Here is an 18177-nt window from a genome sequence, read left to right as displayed (position 1 = left end):
GCTGTCATGGATATATCCCAATTCAGAAACTTCCACTCAGTCTGGAAGGTAGTGTACAGGCAAGAAAATAGTGGCTCTCCAAAGACTGTGCTTTTCGTTGTCATGGTAGAGTATGCAGGACAGCCCAGTAATCCCAACATTATCTCTTAATTTTCATCTTCCAAAGAGTTATTGCCAGTTTGTGGCAGAGTCCCTCCTTGGGAGCTCTGGTTCAAATATCCACAGATCACAAATCAGTCCCACCTTACAGATGTTGGGTGGCTGTTTCCAACTTCATAGAAATATTTCTTCTTGGAAGTGCACCTAAAAGCTTAAGGACTTGGGATGGCCTACATGGTACCAGGCTTGATGGCATCAGATGGGGTTCACCTTTCTGAGTGGAGGAAGAGGGTCTTTGCTCACAAGCTAGTGGGGCTCATTGACAGAGCTTTAAACTAAGCTTATGGGGAGAGGGGGACAGTATCATTAGCCTTGCCTGTGACAAGCTGTGGAACAACAGGCAACTTTGAGGGACAGGATGCTAGCGAGGTCCTGCATCCTGTTGCTCTGAGATGTGCTGGCTACGCTACAGTGCACTTGAAGTGTTATGGAGATGAGACAGGGGCTTCTGAGATGATAGGAGCCAAGAGGGAAACACTAGTGACATACCTCAAAAGAATGACGGGGTATTTCTCTAAGAAGGTGATGTGGCCTACAGCTCTGCTGACGTGCCTCTACACCAATGCACGCAGCATGGGCAACAAACAGGAGTTGGAAGCAACCGTGATGCTAGGAATCTACGACCTAGTTGCTATTACTGAAACGTGGTGGGATGAATCCCGTGACTGGAGTGCAGCTGTCAATGGCTACAGGCTGTTTAGAAGGGACAGGCAAGGAAGGAGGGGCAGGGGCATTGTCCTCTACATTAAGAAATGGATAGAGTGTGAAAAGTAGCACAGTGAGCTGTAGGCAATCCAGGAGACTCCTGGAATGCATTGAGGATAACTTCTTAAGACAGGTCCTGGAGAGGAGGTGCAATACTGCACCTGATGGTCACCAAGACAAGTGAGTTAATCAGTGACATCAAGATTGGAGTCAGCCTGAGCTGCAGTGTTCAAGCACTGGTGGAACTCGTGGTCCTGAGGGATATAGGTCAGTGCAAGAGTAAAGTCAGGAGCCTGAATTTTAGGAAAGCAAAATTCTGTCTCTTCAAGGAGTTAGTAGGACGCCCTGAGAAACTGTCCTCAGAGCAGAACAGAGCTGGCAGATCTTTAAGGATGCCTTCCACAGAGTGCAAGAGCTCTCGATCCCCAGAAAAGGAAGTCAAAAGGCTGGTATGGCTGAGTTGAGACCTGCTGGTCAAACTAAAGGGCAAGAAAGAGATGCACAGGCAGTGGAAGCAGGGACAGGTATCCTGGAAATAGTACAGGGACGCTGCCTGGTTGTGTAGGGATGGGGTCAGGAAGGCCAAGGCACATCTGGAACTGAACTTGTCAAGGGATGCAAAGAATAATAATAAGGGCTTCTACAGTTATGTCAGCCAGAAAAGGAAGGTCAAGGAATGTGTACCCCCACGATGAGCAAGACTGGCAAACTGATAACAACAGATGAGGAGAAGGCTGAGGTACTCAACAACTTTTTTGCCTTGGTTGTTACTGGCAATCTCTCTTCCCACACCTCCCGAGTGGATAGACAGCAAGGCAGGGACTGGGGGAGAAAAGTCCCTCCCACTGTAAGAGAAGATCAGGCTCGTAACTACCTGGAGAACCTGAACATACAGAAGTCTATGGGACCTGACGAGATGCATCCCAGAGTCCTGAGGGAATTGGCTGATGTAGTTGCCAAGCCACTCTCCATTACATTTGAGAAGTCATGGCAATCAGGTGAAGTACCCAGCGACTGGAAAGAGGGAAACATTCCACCCATTTTTAAAAAGGATAGTAAAGGAGGACCCTGGGAACTACCGACTTGTCAGCCTTGCCTCTGCACCTGGGAAGATCATGGTATAGAGCCTCATAAAAGAGCTGCTAAGGCACATGGAGGACAGGGAGGTGATTTGAGACAGTCAGCATGGCTTCACCAAGAGCAAGTCCTGCTTGATCCACCTAGTGGCCTTCTATGATGGAATGACTACATCAATGGACAAGGGAAGAGCTACAGATGTCATCTATCTGGACTTCTGTAAGGCCTATGACACAGTCCCCCACAACATCCTTCTCTCTGAATTGGAGAGATATGGATTTGCTGGGTGGACTATTCGGTGGAGGAGGAATTGTTTGGATGGTCGCATCCAGAGGGTAGTGGTCAATGGCTCAGATGGATGACAAGTGGTGTCCCTCAGGGATCTGTATCGGGAGCAATACTGTTTAGTATCATCATCAATGACATAAACAGTGGAATCAAGTGCACCCTCAGCGAGTTTGCAGACAATACTAAGCTGTGTGGTGCAGCTGACATGCCTGAGGGATGGGATGCCATCCAAGCAACCTGGACAAGCTCTAGAAGTGGGCCTGTGTGAACCTCATGAGGTTTAAGAAGGCCAAGTGCAGGGTCCTGCACCTGGGTTGGGGCAACCCTCGGTATTAATACAGACTAGTGAGATCCCACTTGGAGTGCTGCGTCCAGCTCTGGAGCCCTCAGCACAGAAAAGACATGGACCAGGGGAGTAGGTCCAGAGGAGGGCCACCAAAATGATCAGAGAGCTGGAGCACCACTCCTATGAGGACTGTCTCTCCTGAGAGAGTTGGGGTTGTTCAGCCTGGAGAAGAGAAGGCTCTGGGGAGACCTTATTGCAGCCTTTCAGTACTTAAAGGGGGCTTATAAAAAAGATGGGGACAAACTTTTTAGCAGGGCCTGTTGTGGTAGGACAACAGGTAATGGCTTCAAACTGGAAGTGGGTAGATTTAGACTATGTATATGGAAGAAACTTTTAACAATGAGAGTGGTGAAACACTGGACCAGGATGCCCAGAGAGGTGGTAGATGCCCCATCCCTGGAAACATTCAAGGTCAGGTTGGATGGCTCTCTGAGCAACCTGATCTTGTTGAAGATGTCCCTGCTCATTGCAGGGGAGGTTGGACTAGATGACCTTTAAAAGTCCCTTCCAACCCAAACTATTCAATGATTCTATGACTCTTCAGGGCATGAAACAAACAAGAATTTTCAGGGATTCCCAAATTCTCTTCATGAGCGACCTTTTTCTTTATTATAGTCTCTCTTTAGAGGGATGACAGAAAATGTCATCTTTGGTTGGGTTTTTTTGTTGTGGTTTTTTTTGTTGTTTTTTAAATGAAGTGCATCACCTAAGAATCTTAGACTCTTTTAATGATCAAAGGTAGACAATGCAAACTAACTGTCTTAGAACAAGACCCAGGAGAGTTCTTAAATCTGAGTTATCTTGGGAGGCTTGACTTCTGCCCTTATGCTACCATCACAGCTGACCCAGTTGTCAGTTCCTACCTACATCAGACTGTGTTATGTTGAAGAGTAATGAGCATTACAGAACACTTCACGTTTTGACAAGCAGGTACATGAACAGAAGTCTTGGGACAGATCTCGATTTTCAACCCCAGTCATGAACACTGAGGGAATAGGAAAGGACATGCTTTGCCCAACATTTACAGTACTAATAGAAAATATTGGTGTCTTCCAACTGCTGTTATCCCCCTGGAGTTATCTGTTTGAAACTGCGGCTATACATTAAGGCTTACGGTTCTTTTACTTTGGTGGCAGCCATAGCTTTATTTTTAAATAGATGTGGTTGTAAACTGCAAGTAAAAACAGGCACATGTGGCCACTGGATGTCACCATTCTTTCATACAAATAAGGTCAGCTACAACATTTTTTGCATTTTCAAATTTTTCCAGTGTATCGTGACTACTCAGTAGTTAGGAAGGCTGTAAATTCTCACTTTGTCTTTGAAAGCAATTCCAAAGTCTCTGTATCTTTAATGTACTATGTCAGTCTTTGAGATAAGAGAAGGAAGGTGGGTCTCTCATGGTACTTGGTAAGGGTATGTGAAGTGCATGATGGTTGTAGCTTCAAGAAAAAATAACCTTTTTGTGAATCTAGGGCAAAAGCTGTATGACTTTGAACCTTGTATGTTGTCTAAATCTAGATGACTGAACCAGAGTGAAGGGCATATTTTACCTCATGCTAACACTCTGATGTTTAAATAATGCACTCTGAAAGAAGGCATAATCCACGTGAAATGCTGAAATCCATTTTCTTGCTTTCCAAGTTAAATCCTTCAGCACTTTTTGACAGAACCCTTGTGTAGTTGCCATCCTGTCAGTAACAGCTCTGTGCGTAGCACCTGCCTCTGAAACGTCACTGGTGGGGTGTTCTCATACGGTAAAGAAAACATGATCCGCTTGAGTACGCTGACTGGCGTATTTATCTCATATAGCCCCCATAATGATACCATGGGATAATCTCAATAAGGAGAAGTGCATTCTGGAGGCATTTTCCTTAATTTCAGGTTTATCGCTTGGCTGTGTGCTTTTAGCTTGAATAGGCAGGTAAAGCGAGATTCTTCAGAGTGCGATTTCATATTTATTTCTCCAAATAAGAAGTTAGTTTAAGAAACTCCTGTATTGTTCATCTCTTCTTAGTTATGCTCATACAGCTGATCACATGGAGTCCATCCATATGTAAACTAGCTTAATGAAATGATCTGGGATTAAAAAAAAAAAAAAGGGTGGGGCAAAAAACCACCTGCAAACCACACCAGATCCACCACCACACTGTTACCGATCTGTCAGGAGATGAAAACTGTGAAGTGAGCATGTTCATCACTTTCCAAATGCTGACCAGTAAATTTAGTTAAGAACACCCAGTATAATTTCTTAACCTTTTTATCCTATTACTTGATGCTCAAAGACATTTTCCGTAGATTCCAGGTAGGACTTGACTGTTCAGGAGAACTTCTAACACCTTACTAGATGCTTACCTATTCTTCAGAGCGTGCCCTGTGATTCCCTCTCCTTTTGCCCTCAGTCAAGTGTTTGGCATGTATGAACTCCCTGGCTTCTGTCATCATGTTGGTGAATAGGGGAAATAGTTGGACTGTGACTGACTAATGTTGATTGCAGTTTTATACATGCACTTTGTAAACATAGTGTGTGAGATACATGAAAAAAAATGGGTGAAATCTGGTAGAAACCACTCAGGGTTAATTTGGGGGTTGTTGAGCCAAGGGAGGATCATAGAGAAGGAATATTTGTACTTTCCCTGCAAGGAACAATCCAGAAGAGTGAATCTTTGAATTCAATAGCTGTTAAGCTCAACTGGATGGTGCTTAAAACAGGTTAGTTGTGTGGATTGAAGGAGAGAAGAGTTTTAAAGTGGAGTTTGAGACCTCCAGGCAGCCTTTCCTATGTCAGGAGGGTAATGTCTTCAATTTCACTTGGCTTCAGCCACGTAATGTGTAATGCTCGCATGCTACTGTAGTTGTGCTTGCAGCCTGTTTTATCTCCAATTTCTGATCAAAGAAAAATATTAAGTTGCTAGAATGTTTTTGCTCTTGTGTCCTAGCCTTTCTCATGCCTCTTGCTATGGCATAGTCTGTATTAGTATCTACTTACATGAAGTGTTTCCAAGGTGAAGTGGTGTACGAATTGTCAGTTCTTGAAAGGTGCAGAGCAGTTCAATGGTAAGGCTGTGGTTATTTTGCTCTGGCTCATATCAGAGCAGCATTTGTCAACTGAGCATTTATCTGACAAGTGACAAAAAAGCAGCTTCTAACATTGGAGGCAACTGCAGTTACATCTGCTGCATTGCTAAAATCAAAATCCTTATGAAATGCATTGATGCTGTATTTCAGGATCTGTCTCCCGGCTCTCCCCACCTTTTTCATTTTAAAGAGTACATGGTCATAACCTTAGCAGTAAGCACAGGAGAACATGGATGCATATAGATGTTTGACCTGCTAAGGAAAGCTAATAATCTGTTCAATCCCAATGTCTGTAAGGGAGTGAGTTATTAAATTACATCTTGTGTTTGTTTTCTGTTGTTAATATGATGCAGTCTCCTCTGGGCCTTTCTGTTCTCTGTAGAGGCGTTTCAGAGGTGCTCCTGACAGTTAGGTTACCTTGGTTGGTTCCCACCCCAGCGATTTTTGAAACAGCAGTGTGGAAACAAGTCACATGTAGAATACGTGGTGAGCTTTGAAAAAGGCTTCCTGTAAAGGAAAGATAAGCCTTGATCCTCAAGCAGTTGCCCTCATTTGTCAAGCTCTTTGAGCTAACCCTGTTTCCTATTGCAATACATCTGGGTCACTGGAAAAATATGTGTTTAGGAGGAATGCATGAGGAAGGCAAACCAGGTTACATCATCCTCAGAGCTTGTCAGGCCATGACTGCTTTCTAGCTCATACTGAATCTTGTTCAGGGGAATCCAGGTAACTTGGATGTTATTTTCATCCAGTTCATGCTCACACAGAAGGGTGAGGGCTCTTAAAAACTGTATTCTGAGCATTTATCAGATTTGTACCAGGTTACATCAGGAGGAGGTAGGTCAGAACACTTGATTCATCTTTAATTCATTAAAGTAGTCATTTAGGGCACTTGTGAAGTGTCAGTTGCTTGTGGTAACAGTGGAGTATCCTGCTATTTATATAACCAACACCGTAAGTCTTGCCTTTGTAGTTGCATATTAAAGTTCTGGCTACATCAAATGGTACAACAAAACTTGTTTGTTGGTTGGGGAAAAGGTGTTCATGTGCCTTTGTGTCTTCTAGGTGATAATGTGCAATACACAGTTACATGGGAGGAACACCGTGGGAAACCCAAGTAGTTTGTTCAAGTACTGGGTAGCATAAAAACTCATAAGGATTGGGGTGCAAAACCTCCCTCTCTATGATTCAGATGCCTTGATCTTTCTGCGCTTGTGTCATGCCATGCCATTGAATTAGTCCCGTTTCCAACAGAACATGAAATAAAAATAAAAACGGAGGAGATAAAACAAAGGTGGTGTGAACTAAATAGAGTTTCTGTAATTCTCAAAACTCACTGTTGTGAAGTAACGTGGATGGGGTTTAATGATCATATGTATTACTGGTTTACATGTGTCCTTCTACTTGTACGATGAGAGGATTGTAAAATCATTGTAATTCCATTTCTGCTCATTTTTTCTGTCTCTCTAATCTCTCATGTAAATCTTTCTGATATGTGGAACATGAATCCCCTGAATGAATCAGCCTCAGTAATGGAGTACTTTGTGCAGTGACTTGTTTCCAATAAGACTTGCCAAGACTCTCCGAGAGGAGGCAAGCATTAAACATATTCATCAGGTTGTATCTACACTGGATCAAACAGAATTCATATTCACAAGACTGTTTTTTCTCTTGGAGTGCGGGTTGCCTTACCAGGCATAACTTAACTTTGATTTTTCAGGACATTTATTTTCTGTATTTTATTATTAATACCTTGGAAGCGGTGACCCAAGAAAAGGTGGTGGTGAGGTTTTTTTATTGGTATGAAGTGAGAGTCAGGGAAGGAAGAACTTCTCTTGTTGATGAGGAAAAGTGCTAAAATACTTTCTTGCATACATTTGCACATCCTTGGAGTTCCAGAGCTGCCTGATATTTCCTCTGCACTGCTGGTAGTTGTCCCTCCTCACCCATTTCAAAAAGTTTGTTCTCCAGCCTGGTCCCAGATTCCTTCATGTTGTTACCCAGTTCCTTGGATGACAATGGGAGAGACAACAGCATAGGCATGGTTTCAGAAGCTGCTGTGCCTTGTCTATGTTGCAGAATTACCATACGAGCAGATACAAGTTAGTGGGCCATTGGCATTTGCTTAGTGCTGGTGCTATTACCATTGTCATTTAAGCAATGATATTTAACAAAGAGCATCTTTTTGTGGGGAAGAGTGGTGTAGGCAGGGCCTTGCAAAGTGACTCAGCCTGTTAGGAAGTATCAGCAGGAGCTATTAAAATGTCCTGAAAATACAAGCGTTTATTGTCAAACAATGGTGAGCAGAGATCTTGAATTTTGAGTCTAACAACACACAAGATGAGCAGTTCTTTGCGTATCGTGTATTCAAGGTGTGTGTTACCACGTACCATTTCTTCACTCATTGGAGACTGCTGCTGTCTGCTGAGGACAAGTAAGGAGAACAGAGCACTGTGAGGGCAACAGACCACACTCCGTACTTGAAATGATATGTTAAGTCACAGTAATACTATTAAATTGCTATAGCTAAATGAGGTTTGTTTTCAGGTATTAAGATACATAGCCAATGGCCTCCTGTCAAGGGACTCCAGTTGAAGACCTAGGAATTCTGTAATGTTTCCATCCGCATAAAGTCTCTGTGTATTATCTTTCTCTTTAGAAAGATCTAGTTGTTGATGCAGCAAGCACAGGAGAGGTTACTTCTAATGAATGTGCCTAGCTTTCAAAAATATTTTTTCAGGGTGATATAGTTAATTATACCCACCCCCTCAGCCCCAGCATTAAACATATTCACAGTCTTGATAGGATTTGCACAGAAGACTGCATTAAAATATCAGAAGTCTTTTTAAGACCTGTTTTGCTGCTGAAAATTCTCAGTTCCACAGTTAGGCACTATGTGATTATAGTACTTTGTCATTTAATTCCTTTTTGTTCCTTCTTTCCTTAGCTAATGTATTCTGTAACAAGTACCTTATTAGAAAGCTGCGTTTGTTGTTTCTCTGTGTTATGCTCACATGGACCTCTAACCTGATCCTAGATATTAAAAGCCATACTTGTCTTTGGTTTTTGTCTTGCTCTGTTTTGCCTTGAGTAAGTTCATATGTTTAAGTTGGAGATAACTGGGACATCAAAATGCATGTAAACAAAATATTTACAAATGTTAACACTGGCTTACTGTATATGAATGGTTAATGTGTATTATTAATTCCTTAATAGAAATTCAATAAGATGAAAGTAACCTTTCTAAAAGATGAGACATTTTTAAACTTTTTTTGTGTGTGTGTGTCACTGTGGGATGTGAGTTTGGGACTTTTAAATTTGCACTTGTGTTTTGGCAGGGAAGGGATTAAGGGGTTAATAGACTGCTTTAAATAATGATGTCACCTTGAAATACCTCCTAATGAAAATATTGAATGAGCAGAACAATTATATCCTTGTCCGTATTTATAATCAGAAAATTACTTATGTTGGAGACTATATTAATTAGTGTGACCTTAAATGTAAGTTTGACTTGCGTATTAGTGCACAAGTGCAAAGCCTAAAGGAAAAACAGTTTGGTGGCAGCTCACACGCCCACTAAAGACGTGTATTTAAAACATCCACAGCTTTCTCATCCTGTTGGCTTCTCTGAATATTTTAATTGTACTTCATGCTTCAAATCTATTGCTGATTTTTTAGGTTGTTTTTTCTTCTCTATTCTCTTTCAGAAAGATGAGGTGTACCTCAACTTGGTGCTGGACTATGTTCCTGAAACAGTATACAGAGTTGCCAGACATTATAGTCGGGCCAAACAGACACTCCCTATGATTTATGTCAAGGTACGTAACTGATAGATGTGGTTAGATGAAGAGGGATATTATAGGAACAGGCTCTGTGGATACCTCTCTTCTGACGTAATTAGTTTTCCGAAATTTTTAGGAGTGCATACATCTTGAGGCAAGAAAAAAAAAAAAGATTAGCATGATTATTTGTTACTGCGAAGGAAGAATAGAGGCAAGAGTCTTAAAGCAAGCACTCCTGATTTCTCACTTTACAAAAAATCTTGGAATGGGTGGGGGAGACCAAGTGTGGGAGGAGTATTTTGATTTCAAGCAGCTTAGATAGAGACTGACACCAGCCAGATTATCAGCTTCAGTTTCCTGAGATGATGAAGACACAATAGTACAAAGGTCAGGAACTGAAAGAGGATGTCAGGAAGAAGAGTGTCCTCTTATCTGTTATCTTCCCCCTTTCCTGGCACATGAGTAAGAGTTCATGTGCTTCTGTTGTGAACATGAAAGGCATATTTTTGTCCCCTTCCCTGCACACGGATCTCAGTGGCTCTTGTCTTGAAGAGCTACACAGGATACGAAGTTTGTAGCCTCAAAACCTCACATAAGTTGTCTGCATCTTTTGTAGTCTTTTACGAAGTGATTAAAATGAATAAAATTTCATTTTTTTGGACAAACATAGAACCCATCTGGATCTCATCGTTCCACTTCTTATATTGTGGTGACCACAATCCGCACGCTAGTGAATGATCACGTTTTCACGTGACATTAACTTTTTAACGTGGCATCCAGGCAGCATTAAATGGAAATTGGCAACAAATATTCCCGATTCGTATTGATTTCTCCAGAGTCCTCTTTAGAAGTGTAATCCTTTAACATTACTTAAGAAAGAACTTCAATTTGATTGAAAGAAGATGAAAGTTACAAAGATGAAAGTTACAAATAGTAATTACTCCAATAACAGTGTTGTGCCATAACTGTATATGCATAAGTTGTAAATGGCATGTCTCCCCGATAGCCAGCACTGGTACCTGTTCTTAAGAAAGCACAGAATCTTATCATCTAGCATCCAGAAAGAATTTCTACTGAAATGTCACTCTGCTTGTTCTGTTGGTGGAACAGCGTGTCTTCAGATTATATGCTACCCAAAATTTGTTAGCCTAGCTTTTGATAAATTGTTTATATAGCTTTCGTGAGTATTCTTGCCCTAATTGCTTTTCATTATGGGGACTTGAGAAAAATTGTCCTTACTTCTCCTATGAGAGAAAATTCAACACTTTCATCTTGCTGGATACTGGGGACTTCCCGTTCTAGGTAGCCTGAAAGGCTGTTTTTATTTTTCTGGTAAGGCAAGCCTTTCTTATAATCCTGTATTTAAATAGATCACGTTACCTTGATGACATTAAGGCTTTTGCAATTTTCCACACATCTTGGCTACACAAAGGTCAGATCATACCTGTTTGTTTACTTCTGATTGATACGTACCTAGGCAGGCAGAGAACTGCTCTTCCCTGGGTAACAAAGAAGCTGTTGAAGAACTGCAGGGAAGCTTTTCTAGTAATCTCTTTCTTAATTTTTAACTTCTAACATGCTGCAAGAAATTCTTGTAAACTTTGGGTTTGCTGTGTGGAGATGAAAGGCATACTTTCTAAATCCTACATGTGTTGACTTGACTTCACAAGTTAGCGCAATCTTTTGGATTATTTTGCAATACGCTTGCACAATGCATACTTCACATGTCTACAGCAGGCAATTCAGAAAACATGTTTGTTTGCTTTTCTTTGTGCAGAGTTGTGGTTTTGAGAAACAAATCCGAAAACTAAAGACCTAGAGCCAAAATTCAGGCGACTGTCTTCCCGCTCCTACCTTCCCCACCAAATGAACAACAAAAAACAAGGGAGAGAGAAAGAGTGAAACACAAAGATAGTGGTGAAAGTGAGGCAAACACAACCCGATAGCAATATCTAGCAGTTGCACACAGTTTTACAGACCATTAAAGGTGAATTGTGGAGAATGAGCTTAGAAAAGGAAAGCGTGGAGTTGCAACTCCAGTACAATGTCCTGCCTTCAGCTTGATTATAATTTTTTTTTTTTTCCTGAATGGAACCTGGGGGGAGACACAACAAAGATAACAAATAACCTGGCTGCCTGTTGTCAACCTTGAAATAGGGCTTCCCATGCCTTTATAACTGTATATGCCCTACAGCCCTAATTGCATCCACCAGCTTTTTATTCTCCATAGTGTGTGGCTCCAGCAGGTGGACATCATCCCCTTGCCCTGAGAAGCTCTTGGTTACATAACACCTCCTCTTGCTGTATTCCTTCTTGCTGTAAGGGGTTGGTTAGCCTTGGGCTGGAGCAGAGCAATCCCTCCCTCAGCATACTTGTTTGCTCTGCCTTGCATAAAATGACTCTGAACAGTCGCTTTTATCTGCCCCCTCTTTTTGCCCAGAGATTTGAAACTGAAATGAATCTGTTCCCTCACCAAGAGCAACTAGGAGATTCACTCAAGTGACAGACTGAGACGCTACCATAGTCTTTGGCAACATTTAATGTGTTGTTAATAACTTCATCAACTAAAGGGTTTTCTTTGTAGGCTGTTTTTTTTCCCCCTTACATAACCTGGAATACTTCATTTCTGTGAAGAGTCTGATTTATAAAGCAAACTGAAACACCTTTATTTTGTGTATGTTTCTTGTGACTACTGTTATTTATAAACGTTGGGAAACCGGCACAGTTATTTTTTTGAAATTGTGCTCATTTTTGGAAGGACAAATGAACAAATCTGAGCTGCCTGTGGGGTATGTGGCAAGGCGTGGTTGGGGAAGGTATGCAAATACCTTGCCCATATTCATAGCACTAATACGCGTTCAGTAGGGTCTTTTTTTGTGTGATTTTTGTTTTTCTTCTAGTACGTGTTTGTGCTAAATTAATTGTTTACTCTGTTTTGACTGTGAAAGCATGCCTTATGCAATGTTACTGTGTTCCAGTTGTACATGTATCAGCTGTTCCGGAGTTTAGCCTATATCCATTCCTTTGGGATCTGCCACCGGGATATAAAACCACAGAACCTCTTGCTGGACCCTGATACAGCTGTCCTAAAACTCTGCGACTTCGGAAGGTAAGCGCATCTGTGGCCTGAAGCCTGGTGAAGACAGCTTCTTTTAAAGTGAACCTGGGTGCAGTTTTGCAAAGAAACCCTCTGAGTTCCTCAGAATGTCTTCACTTGTAGTTTTGAAAGAAAAATTATCGATACTCTGATTTCCTCGTAAAATTACTTTGGTGAGGGAAGAGCTGGAAAAGGATATCAAGAAGGAGGGAATTAAAATTCAAGCCTGTTATTTATGCAGGTATTAAAAAATAAATATGCCATCATATAGGGAAAATACTACACCATGGAAAATTACAACCAAATATTGGGATGAAATATGTTCCGGCAAGAGAAGACAGGTGCAGTGGCATAATAACCTAAAAAGGCTACTGTTACACTTTATTAGTCTACTTGTATGTATACCAATTCACTTAATATTTCAAGTATGGTAGAGGCTGAAGAACAAAAGCAACACTTCTGATTGAAGCCGTTAGATAGTGGACATACAACATGTAGCCTAGTTTCCAGTGGCACATTTATTTCCAGTATCCATTCAAGTGAATCGCCTTTAGAGTCCAGTCTCCATCTTAGAACTGATACAGAAATTCTGTGCATCAACACTGAGACAGGAGACAGATTTCGCTCTGGGAAGGCTGAGTCTTTAGGTTGTGCTATAACTTTGCAGACCAAAATAGTTAGGGCTTATGTGCAAGAGGTCACGGAAGCTGCTGTTGCTAAATTCTGCTTGCCCATAATGTGTGGGAATGTCAGATGGTGGTTATTCAAGCAGTGCATCGTCATGCCTGGTGGCTCGGGAATCTCCTCCTCAGCTCTACCTCACCAGTGTGTTGGAGCAAAATAAGAATCCCACTGAAACTCGAAAGTAACAGTGCATAAAAAGGTGGTACTTCCTATGTGTTAACAGTGGGGAATTTGTTAATGGTAGTTCCTATATAAAAAAACAGAAAACCTGAGACTTTTAAAAACAGGCTAAATGGGTGGTGGGAGTCCTTCTTCCCTGAAGGCTGAGAAGAATGTCTGGAATGTTGAGTTTGGCTGGCTTGTCACTCAGCTGGGTTTGGTGCTGCTTATTTGTATGTTGTATTTCTGAAAGGGCAGTTTTGTCTTCTAGCTCCTTTCCGTCTAACACTTGGTGTTAATTGGGAGAAGTATAATATGTTCATAGACTCATGTTCTAAAAGTAATGTGCTTTCGTGTTCCTTTATTATCTTAGATTCTTCCAAAGGTAGTGGTTGGGGCAATACTGTAGGTTAGATCCTTTGTGGCTGATCTTTTGCAGTATAAATGAAGTCTTCATGTTAATCATGCACCATTAACATGTGACTACAATGGCAAAGGTTTTTTTTTCCCTTTGTCTCCTCATACTACAGTCCCTTAAACAGCAAAGAACCAGAATATTCTGATGTAAAATTAAAAAAAAAATAATTAAAAAAAAATACTCTCAGTTCTGGTGAGCATCCAGACCTTTTGAACCTTAAAAGGTAACTACGTTTGACTGAACTGTATTCTGTCTTGTTTTTCTTTGTAAACAAACCTTTTGTACCTGGCAAAAGACAACGGCCAGACAAAAATCTGACTCCATATATCACCTAGATTGTAGTCAGAATTTCCTTTGCTATGTCCAGCGTAAGGTTGCGGATTGATAGATTGGACTGATTTCGCAGTAAATCATTGAGTCTGTGGCTTGCATCAGCTTAGAAGAACATGGTACTTTAGCATTTAGGAATTGGGGGATGGGTGAAGAGTCCCAAAACTTAATGTTGGTCTGTACTGCAGTATTGTAAAACTGTTCATTACTGAGAGATTATTATTTTGTTTCCTTTTCAGTGCAAAACAGCTGGTTCGTGGAGAACCTAATGTCTCATACATCTGCTCTCGGTACTACAGGGCACCAGAGTTGATCTTTGGAGCCACCGATTATACCTCCAGTATAGGTATGTATGTGTATTTGTTGAAATCTATACCAACTGCATGAGTTTTTATTCTGTAGTTAAGTGTAAAGGTTTCCAGAGATCTTGGATATAATCCCCAGAGGTAGAATTTTGTTGTAAATGGTCAGGTACAACTTCTTAATGAAATATACACATTTTATAGACGGGTGCTGTGATTTCTATGCCTTTTGAGATTTCAGTGTCAATTCCATTAGGAGAGGGGCTTTTTTAAGGTATGGGGGGAAATCTGCTTTCAAGCAAAAAATCCAGGTAGTTTTGCCATTTACTTTAATAGTAGGTATGAGATCTCAAGCCAGAAGAGCATTTAGATGACTTAAAGTAAGTGTAAAGAGTGACTGTAGAAATATCAACTACTGCTTCCGATATGCTGTTACTTAGACACAAATAATTCCGTAATTTATTTACTCCCATTTTTGTGGGAGGGAAAATGTGGCCTAATAATTGGCTTTAAACTCTCTTTACAGTTTTAATATATTGTGTACAGCAGTCTTTCTGATTCAAGTTATTCTGTTAACTTTTGCTGTCCTTTAGTCATTAATTTTGAGCAAGAAGAAGACTTGTTCTAATACCTGGCACGTAGCTGTGTCATGGAAATGTTAGGGAAGCTGGAGGTTTTGGCAGAGGATGGAGAACAGCCGGGTTTTCTTACAGTGGAGTCCTAAAAATGAACAGCGAAATGAAAAACAAAAATGAACAGCTATGTGTCGGCTGGTTGTGGGGTAACTTATTCAGTTTTTTAGTCAGGATATTCCCTGGACTCCTTCTGAGTGCTAGTGCTAGAAAGACGGGATTTAGCTCTCTGATTCCCCAATAGTGTGCTAAGCTTTTAGCTTGCTTATGGACTTGAGTTGCTTTGGCAAGGTTTAATATGTCCAAAAGGATTTGGAGATCATGATCAAGTCTTGGCAGAATATAACCAGTTAAAGTATGTTTAAAGTTAGTATGTTTTAACTATTGTTAAACCCAATGGCTGGCTGACTGGTTTTAACTCGTCAGTTTTTTGAAAACAGAAGCGTTCCTGAAGACTTACTTGCTCTCACTAATTTTTTTTTTCCCATTAGTTGCTTTTCAGTATGTATTATAGCAACACTTGCGTATCTCCCTGGTAGGAAAAAGAGGCAGGACCATAAGAAGTCTGAGGAAAGTAATGGCACAAGAAAGATAAAGGGGCAGAACTTACTTAATGATTGGCGGCTGCCAGAATTGGCAGCCCCAGCGCTGCTCTTTCTTGCCCCTGGATACCCTAGCTCTCATGGTTTACTGTTTAATATGCCGATTCAGCTTCAACTGACAAGAGGCTTTTGGTTAGGTTAACTTTCTGCTACATTAATGAGTTGAATCAGCATTACTGTGTAGTCCGATAAGCAGCAGAGCCCAGGTGAAAGCTAAGTGGCGGGAGCTCGTGAGTGAGAGGAAGGCGGCTGATCCTGGCTGACATCATTTTGCCAGCTGAGAACGAATAGATTGGCTGAGCTGTGTTATCAGAGTGCACTGAGACAACTTGTTTCAGAGGATAACTGCATAAAACAAATATTTTAGGTGTCACCAGAAGAGACTGCTTTATAGATAAGCCTGTGAAATGTCTCTTGCTCCAACTGTGTAATGGCTTTCGTCTTGTACTTTTTTTGCAGAACCTCTTTAAAGTTGCGCTTTCCATTTTTGTTTTCTTATCTGCTGGTCTCTAAAACAGTTCTAATAAAAATATCATCCTAAAGTGAGGAGTCTATTTTCTGTTTGCTATGTGGTTCAGACTTTCTTGTGCCCCCTCAAAAAAAATCCTGGCCCCCCAAGCCCCTTCTCTGAAACTTGCACAGAATAGCTTAAAAATGAATTTCAGCAAATACTCCTTCCTATCCTTTCTTCCCCCCACTTCCATCTCAGCAGAATCTTTGCATTTGGGAGCTGAGAAGTAATAAAATGCTTTTACAAACATTGCCGTTTCCCAGTGTTCTGCAGTATGTTAGAAATTCTAGGGGTTTAGTTTTGTGATGCTGCTGTTTCCAGTGATGGCAAATACCATGCTATTCCTTAGTCCTTGCTAGATAGTTCTTGCTTAGTTCTAGCAACAGCACTTAGTGAGAATCCTCACTATTTCTCATAGGATTGCTCATCCAAACTCAATCAGCATTATTTGTACACCAACCAACAAGCACAGATAGGTTTCTTGAGAGAGGTAGAGGAAGGAACATTTAATTATCAGTACTTTATCCAGAGCTCACGGCATAGGGAACTGTGAAATGCTTCAGTATTGTAACACTGCATTTTAAACCTTTTGTTTTTAATGTGGACGTGCTTGTGTTTTCTAGTTCTTGTTTTCTTCTGAATTGTTAGCACAGCAGCCTTTTCCTACTATAGAGTCTTTTTCTTTTATGTAAGAATCCACTCGTGTGTGGTAACAAAAACAGAAATGTAAGGTAGGGATCTTCATTCTTCTGTTTAAATACACTATCTTAAAACTACGTGAAAAATAAAATCAGCGAAGAATAAGAAGCCAAAAAGTGTTCAAAGTAGAACCTTTTGCACGTTATCTGCAAGGCATCCAGCTGTTTTCCTAAGGTTTTTGTTGTTTGCTAATGTTACTGCAGGGCTTATGATTGTAGCGTGGTGTGATCCAGTAATTATTGGAAATATTTCTGAGCAAGAAGTGCTTTTTAAACCTAAGCAGTGACACTGTGGTGGCCCAAGACTGACAGTACAGCCAGCCTGCATCATGACCATTTCAATAGTTAGTCATCTTGTTTGGCACTGTAACCAGGACTTGCATTAGGCTTTCTGGCTTCGTCTAAGTTGTCTTTTAACACATGAATTTGTCCTTGCGACTTTACTTCCGTGTAGCAGAAGCTAAAGTTGATTCCAGGTTGTGTCTTTCCATCCTGGATGTCACAACAGAACTGTAAACTGGATTTCAACTTCTAAGATCTTGATTATTTCATCAAAGTGCATGACTTAAATTGTAACCCAAAATGTCCCTTTAAAAATGACTCACAGGCAGGAGTAGTGTTTGTTGCACTTTTGTAAAGTACTGCATTAGTGCTGTATATAAATATATATGATAGTAAAAGTAGCATCAAAACATATTTACTGCGGTTAATGCCTGTGTGTGTCATCCAGCAGACCTGGGACTATTACTAAAATAATGACCTGGGAAATGGCCGATTCAAGTTTTTAAATAATCCCTGTTGCCAAATAGCTACAAATCGGGCCCATTATAGCTCTGTCATCTGCCTGCATTACAACTTCAAGGGATTTTTTCAGTGATCAGACACAAGCATTTGTGTCACTTGGTTGTCTTCGTAGCTTGTACAGTTTGGGCTTTTGTGCACCTTTGACTAGGATTCTGCAAGCGTGTGCATGTCCCTGAGGCTTGCTGGGGATGGCACGTAGTTTTGTTCCTGAAGCTGATTTGTAGGAGGCTTGGTGGGTTTTTTTGCAAACCAAGCTCTTCAGCTATCCCTTGACAGCATTTTGGCCAAAGCTTCTGCCTTGCAGGTCTGTGTGTGTTACGCCATCCCAGAGTGTGTTGCTGGCATGCTGCTGGCTGCACTGGTCATCTGAGTGCTGCTGCCTGCTGAAGAACCACAGGATGGCTGCCCACATTCCCCTACAATGTCCAGGGACAGACATAGGGGCTGGAGCCAGGGTGAATGCAGACATACCTGTTACAATGAATGTGATTGTCTTACATAAAAA

At 41.2% G+C, this 18177-nt stretch overlaps 1 protein-coding gene across 4 annotated transcripts in view; it reads left to right on the top strand.

Moving 5' to 3' along the window:
• The window catches only part of GSK3B (glycogen synthase kinase 3 beta), a 154821-nt gene that overhangs the window by 90016 nt on the left and 46628 nt on the right, over positions 1-18177 (top strand). For all 4 annotated transcript variants that reach the window (XR_008469331.1, XM_054221074.1, XM_054221099.1 and 1 more), the window contains exons 4-6: positions 9361-9471; positions 12414-12544; positions 14363-14469. Coding sequence is in view for 3 of the 4 variants with exons in the window: in XM_054221074.1 (XP_054077049.1) it covers positions 9361-9471; positions 12414-12544; positions 14363-14469 (349 nt within the window). In the remaining variant the exon portion in view is untranslated. The remainder of the gene's footprint in view (positions 1-9360; positions 9472-12413; positions 12545-14362; positions 14470-18177) is intronic.

The sequence above is a fragment of the Rissa tridactyla genome, chromosome 1, assembly GCF_028500815.1.
Source record: "Rissa tridactyla isolate bRisTri1 chromosome 1, bRisTri1.patW.cur.20221130, whole genome shotgun sequence".
Classification (NCBI taxonomy): domain Eukaryota; kingdom Metazoa; phylum Chordata; class Aves; order Charadriiformes; family Laridae; genus Rissa; species Rissa tridactyla.
This window is presented reverse-complemented; position numbering and strand designations above follow the sequence as displayed.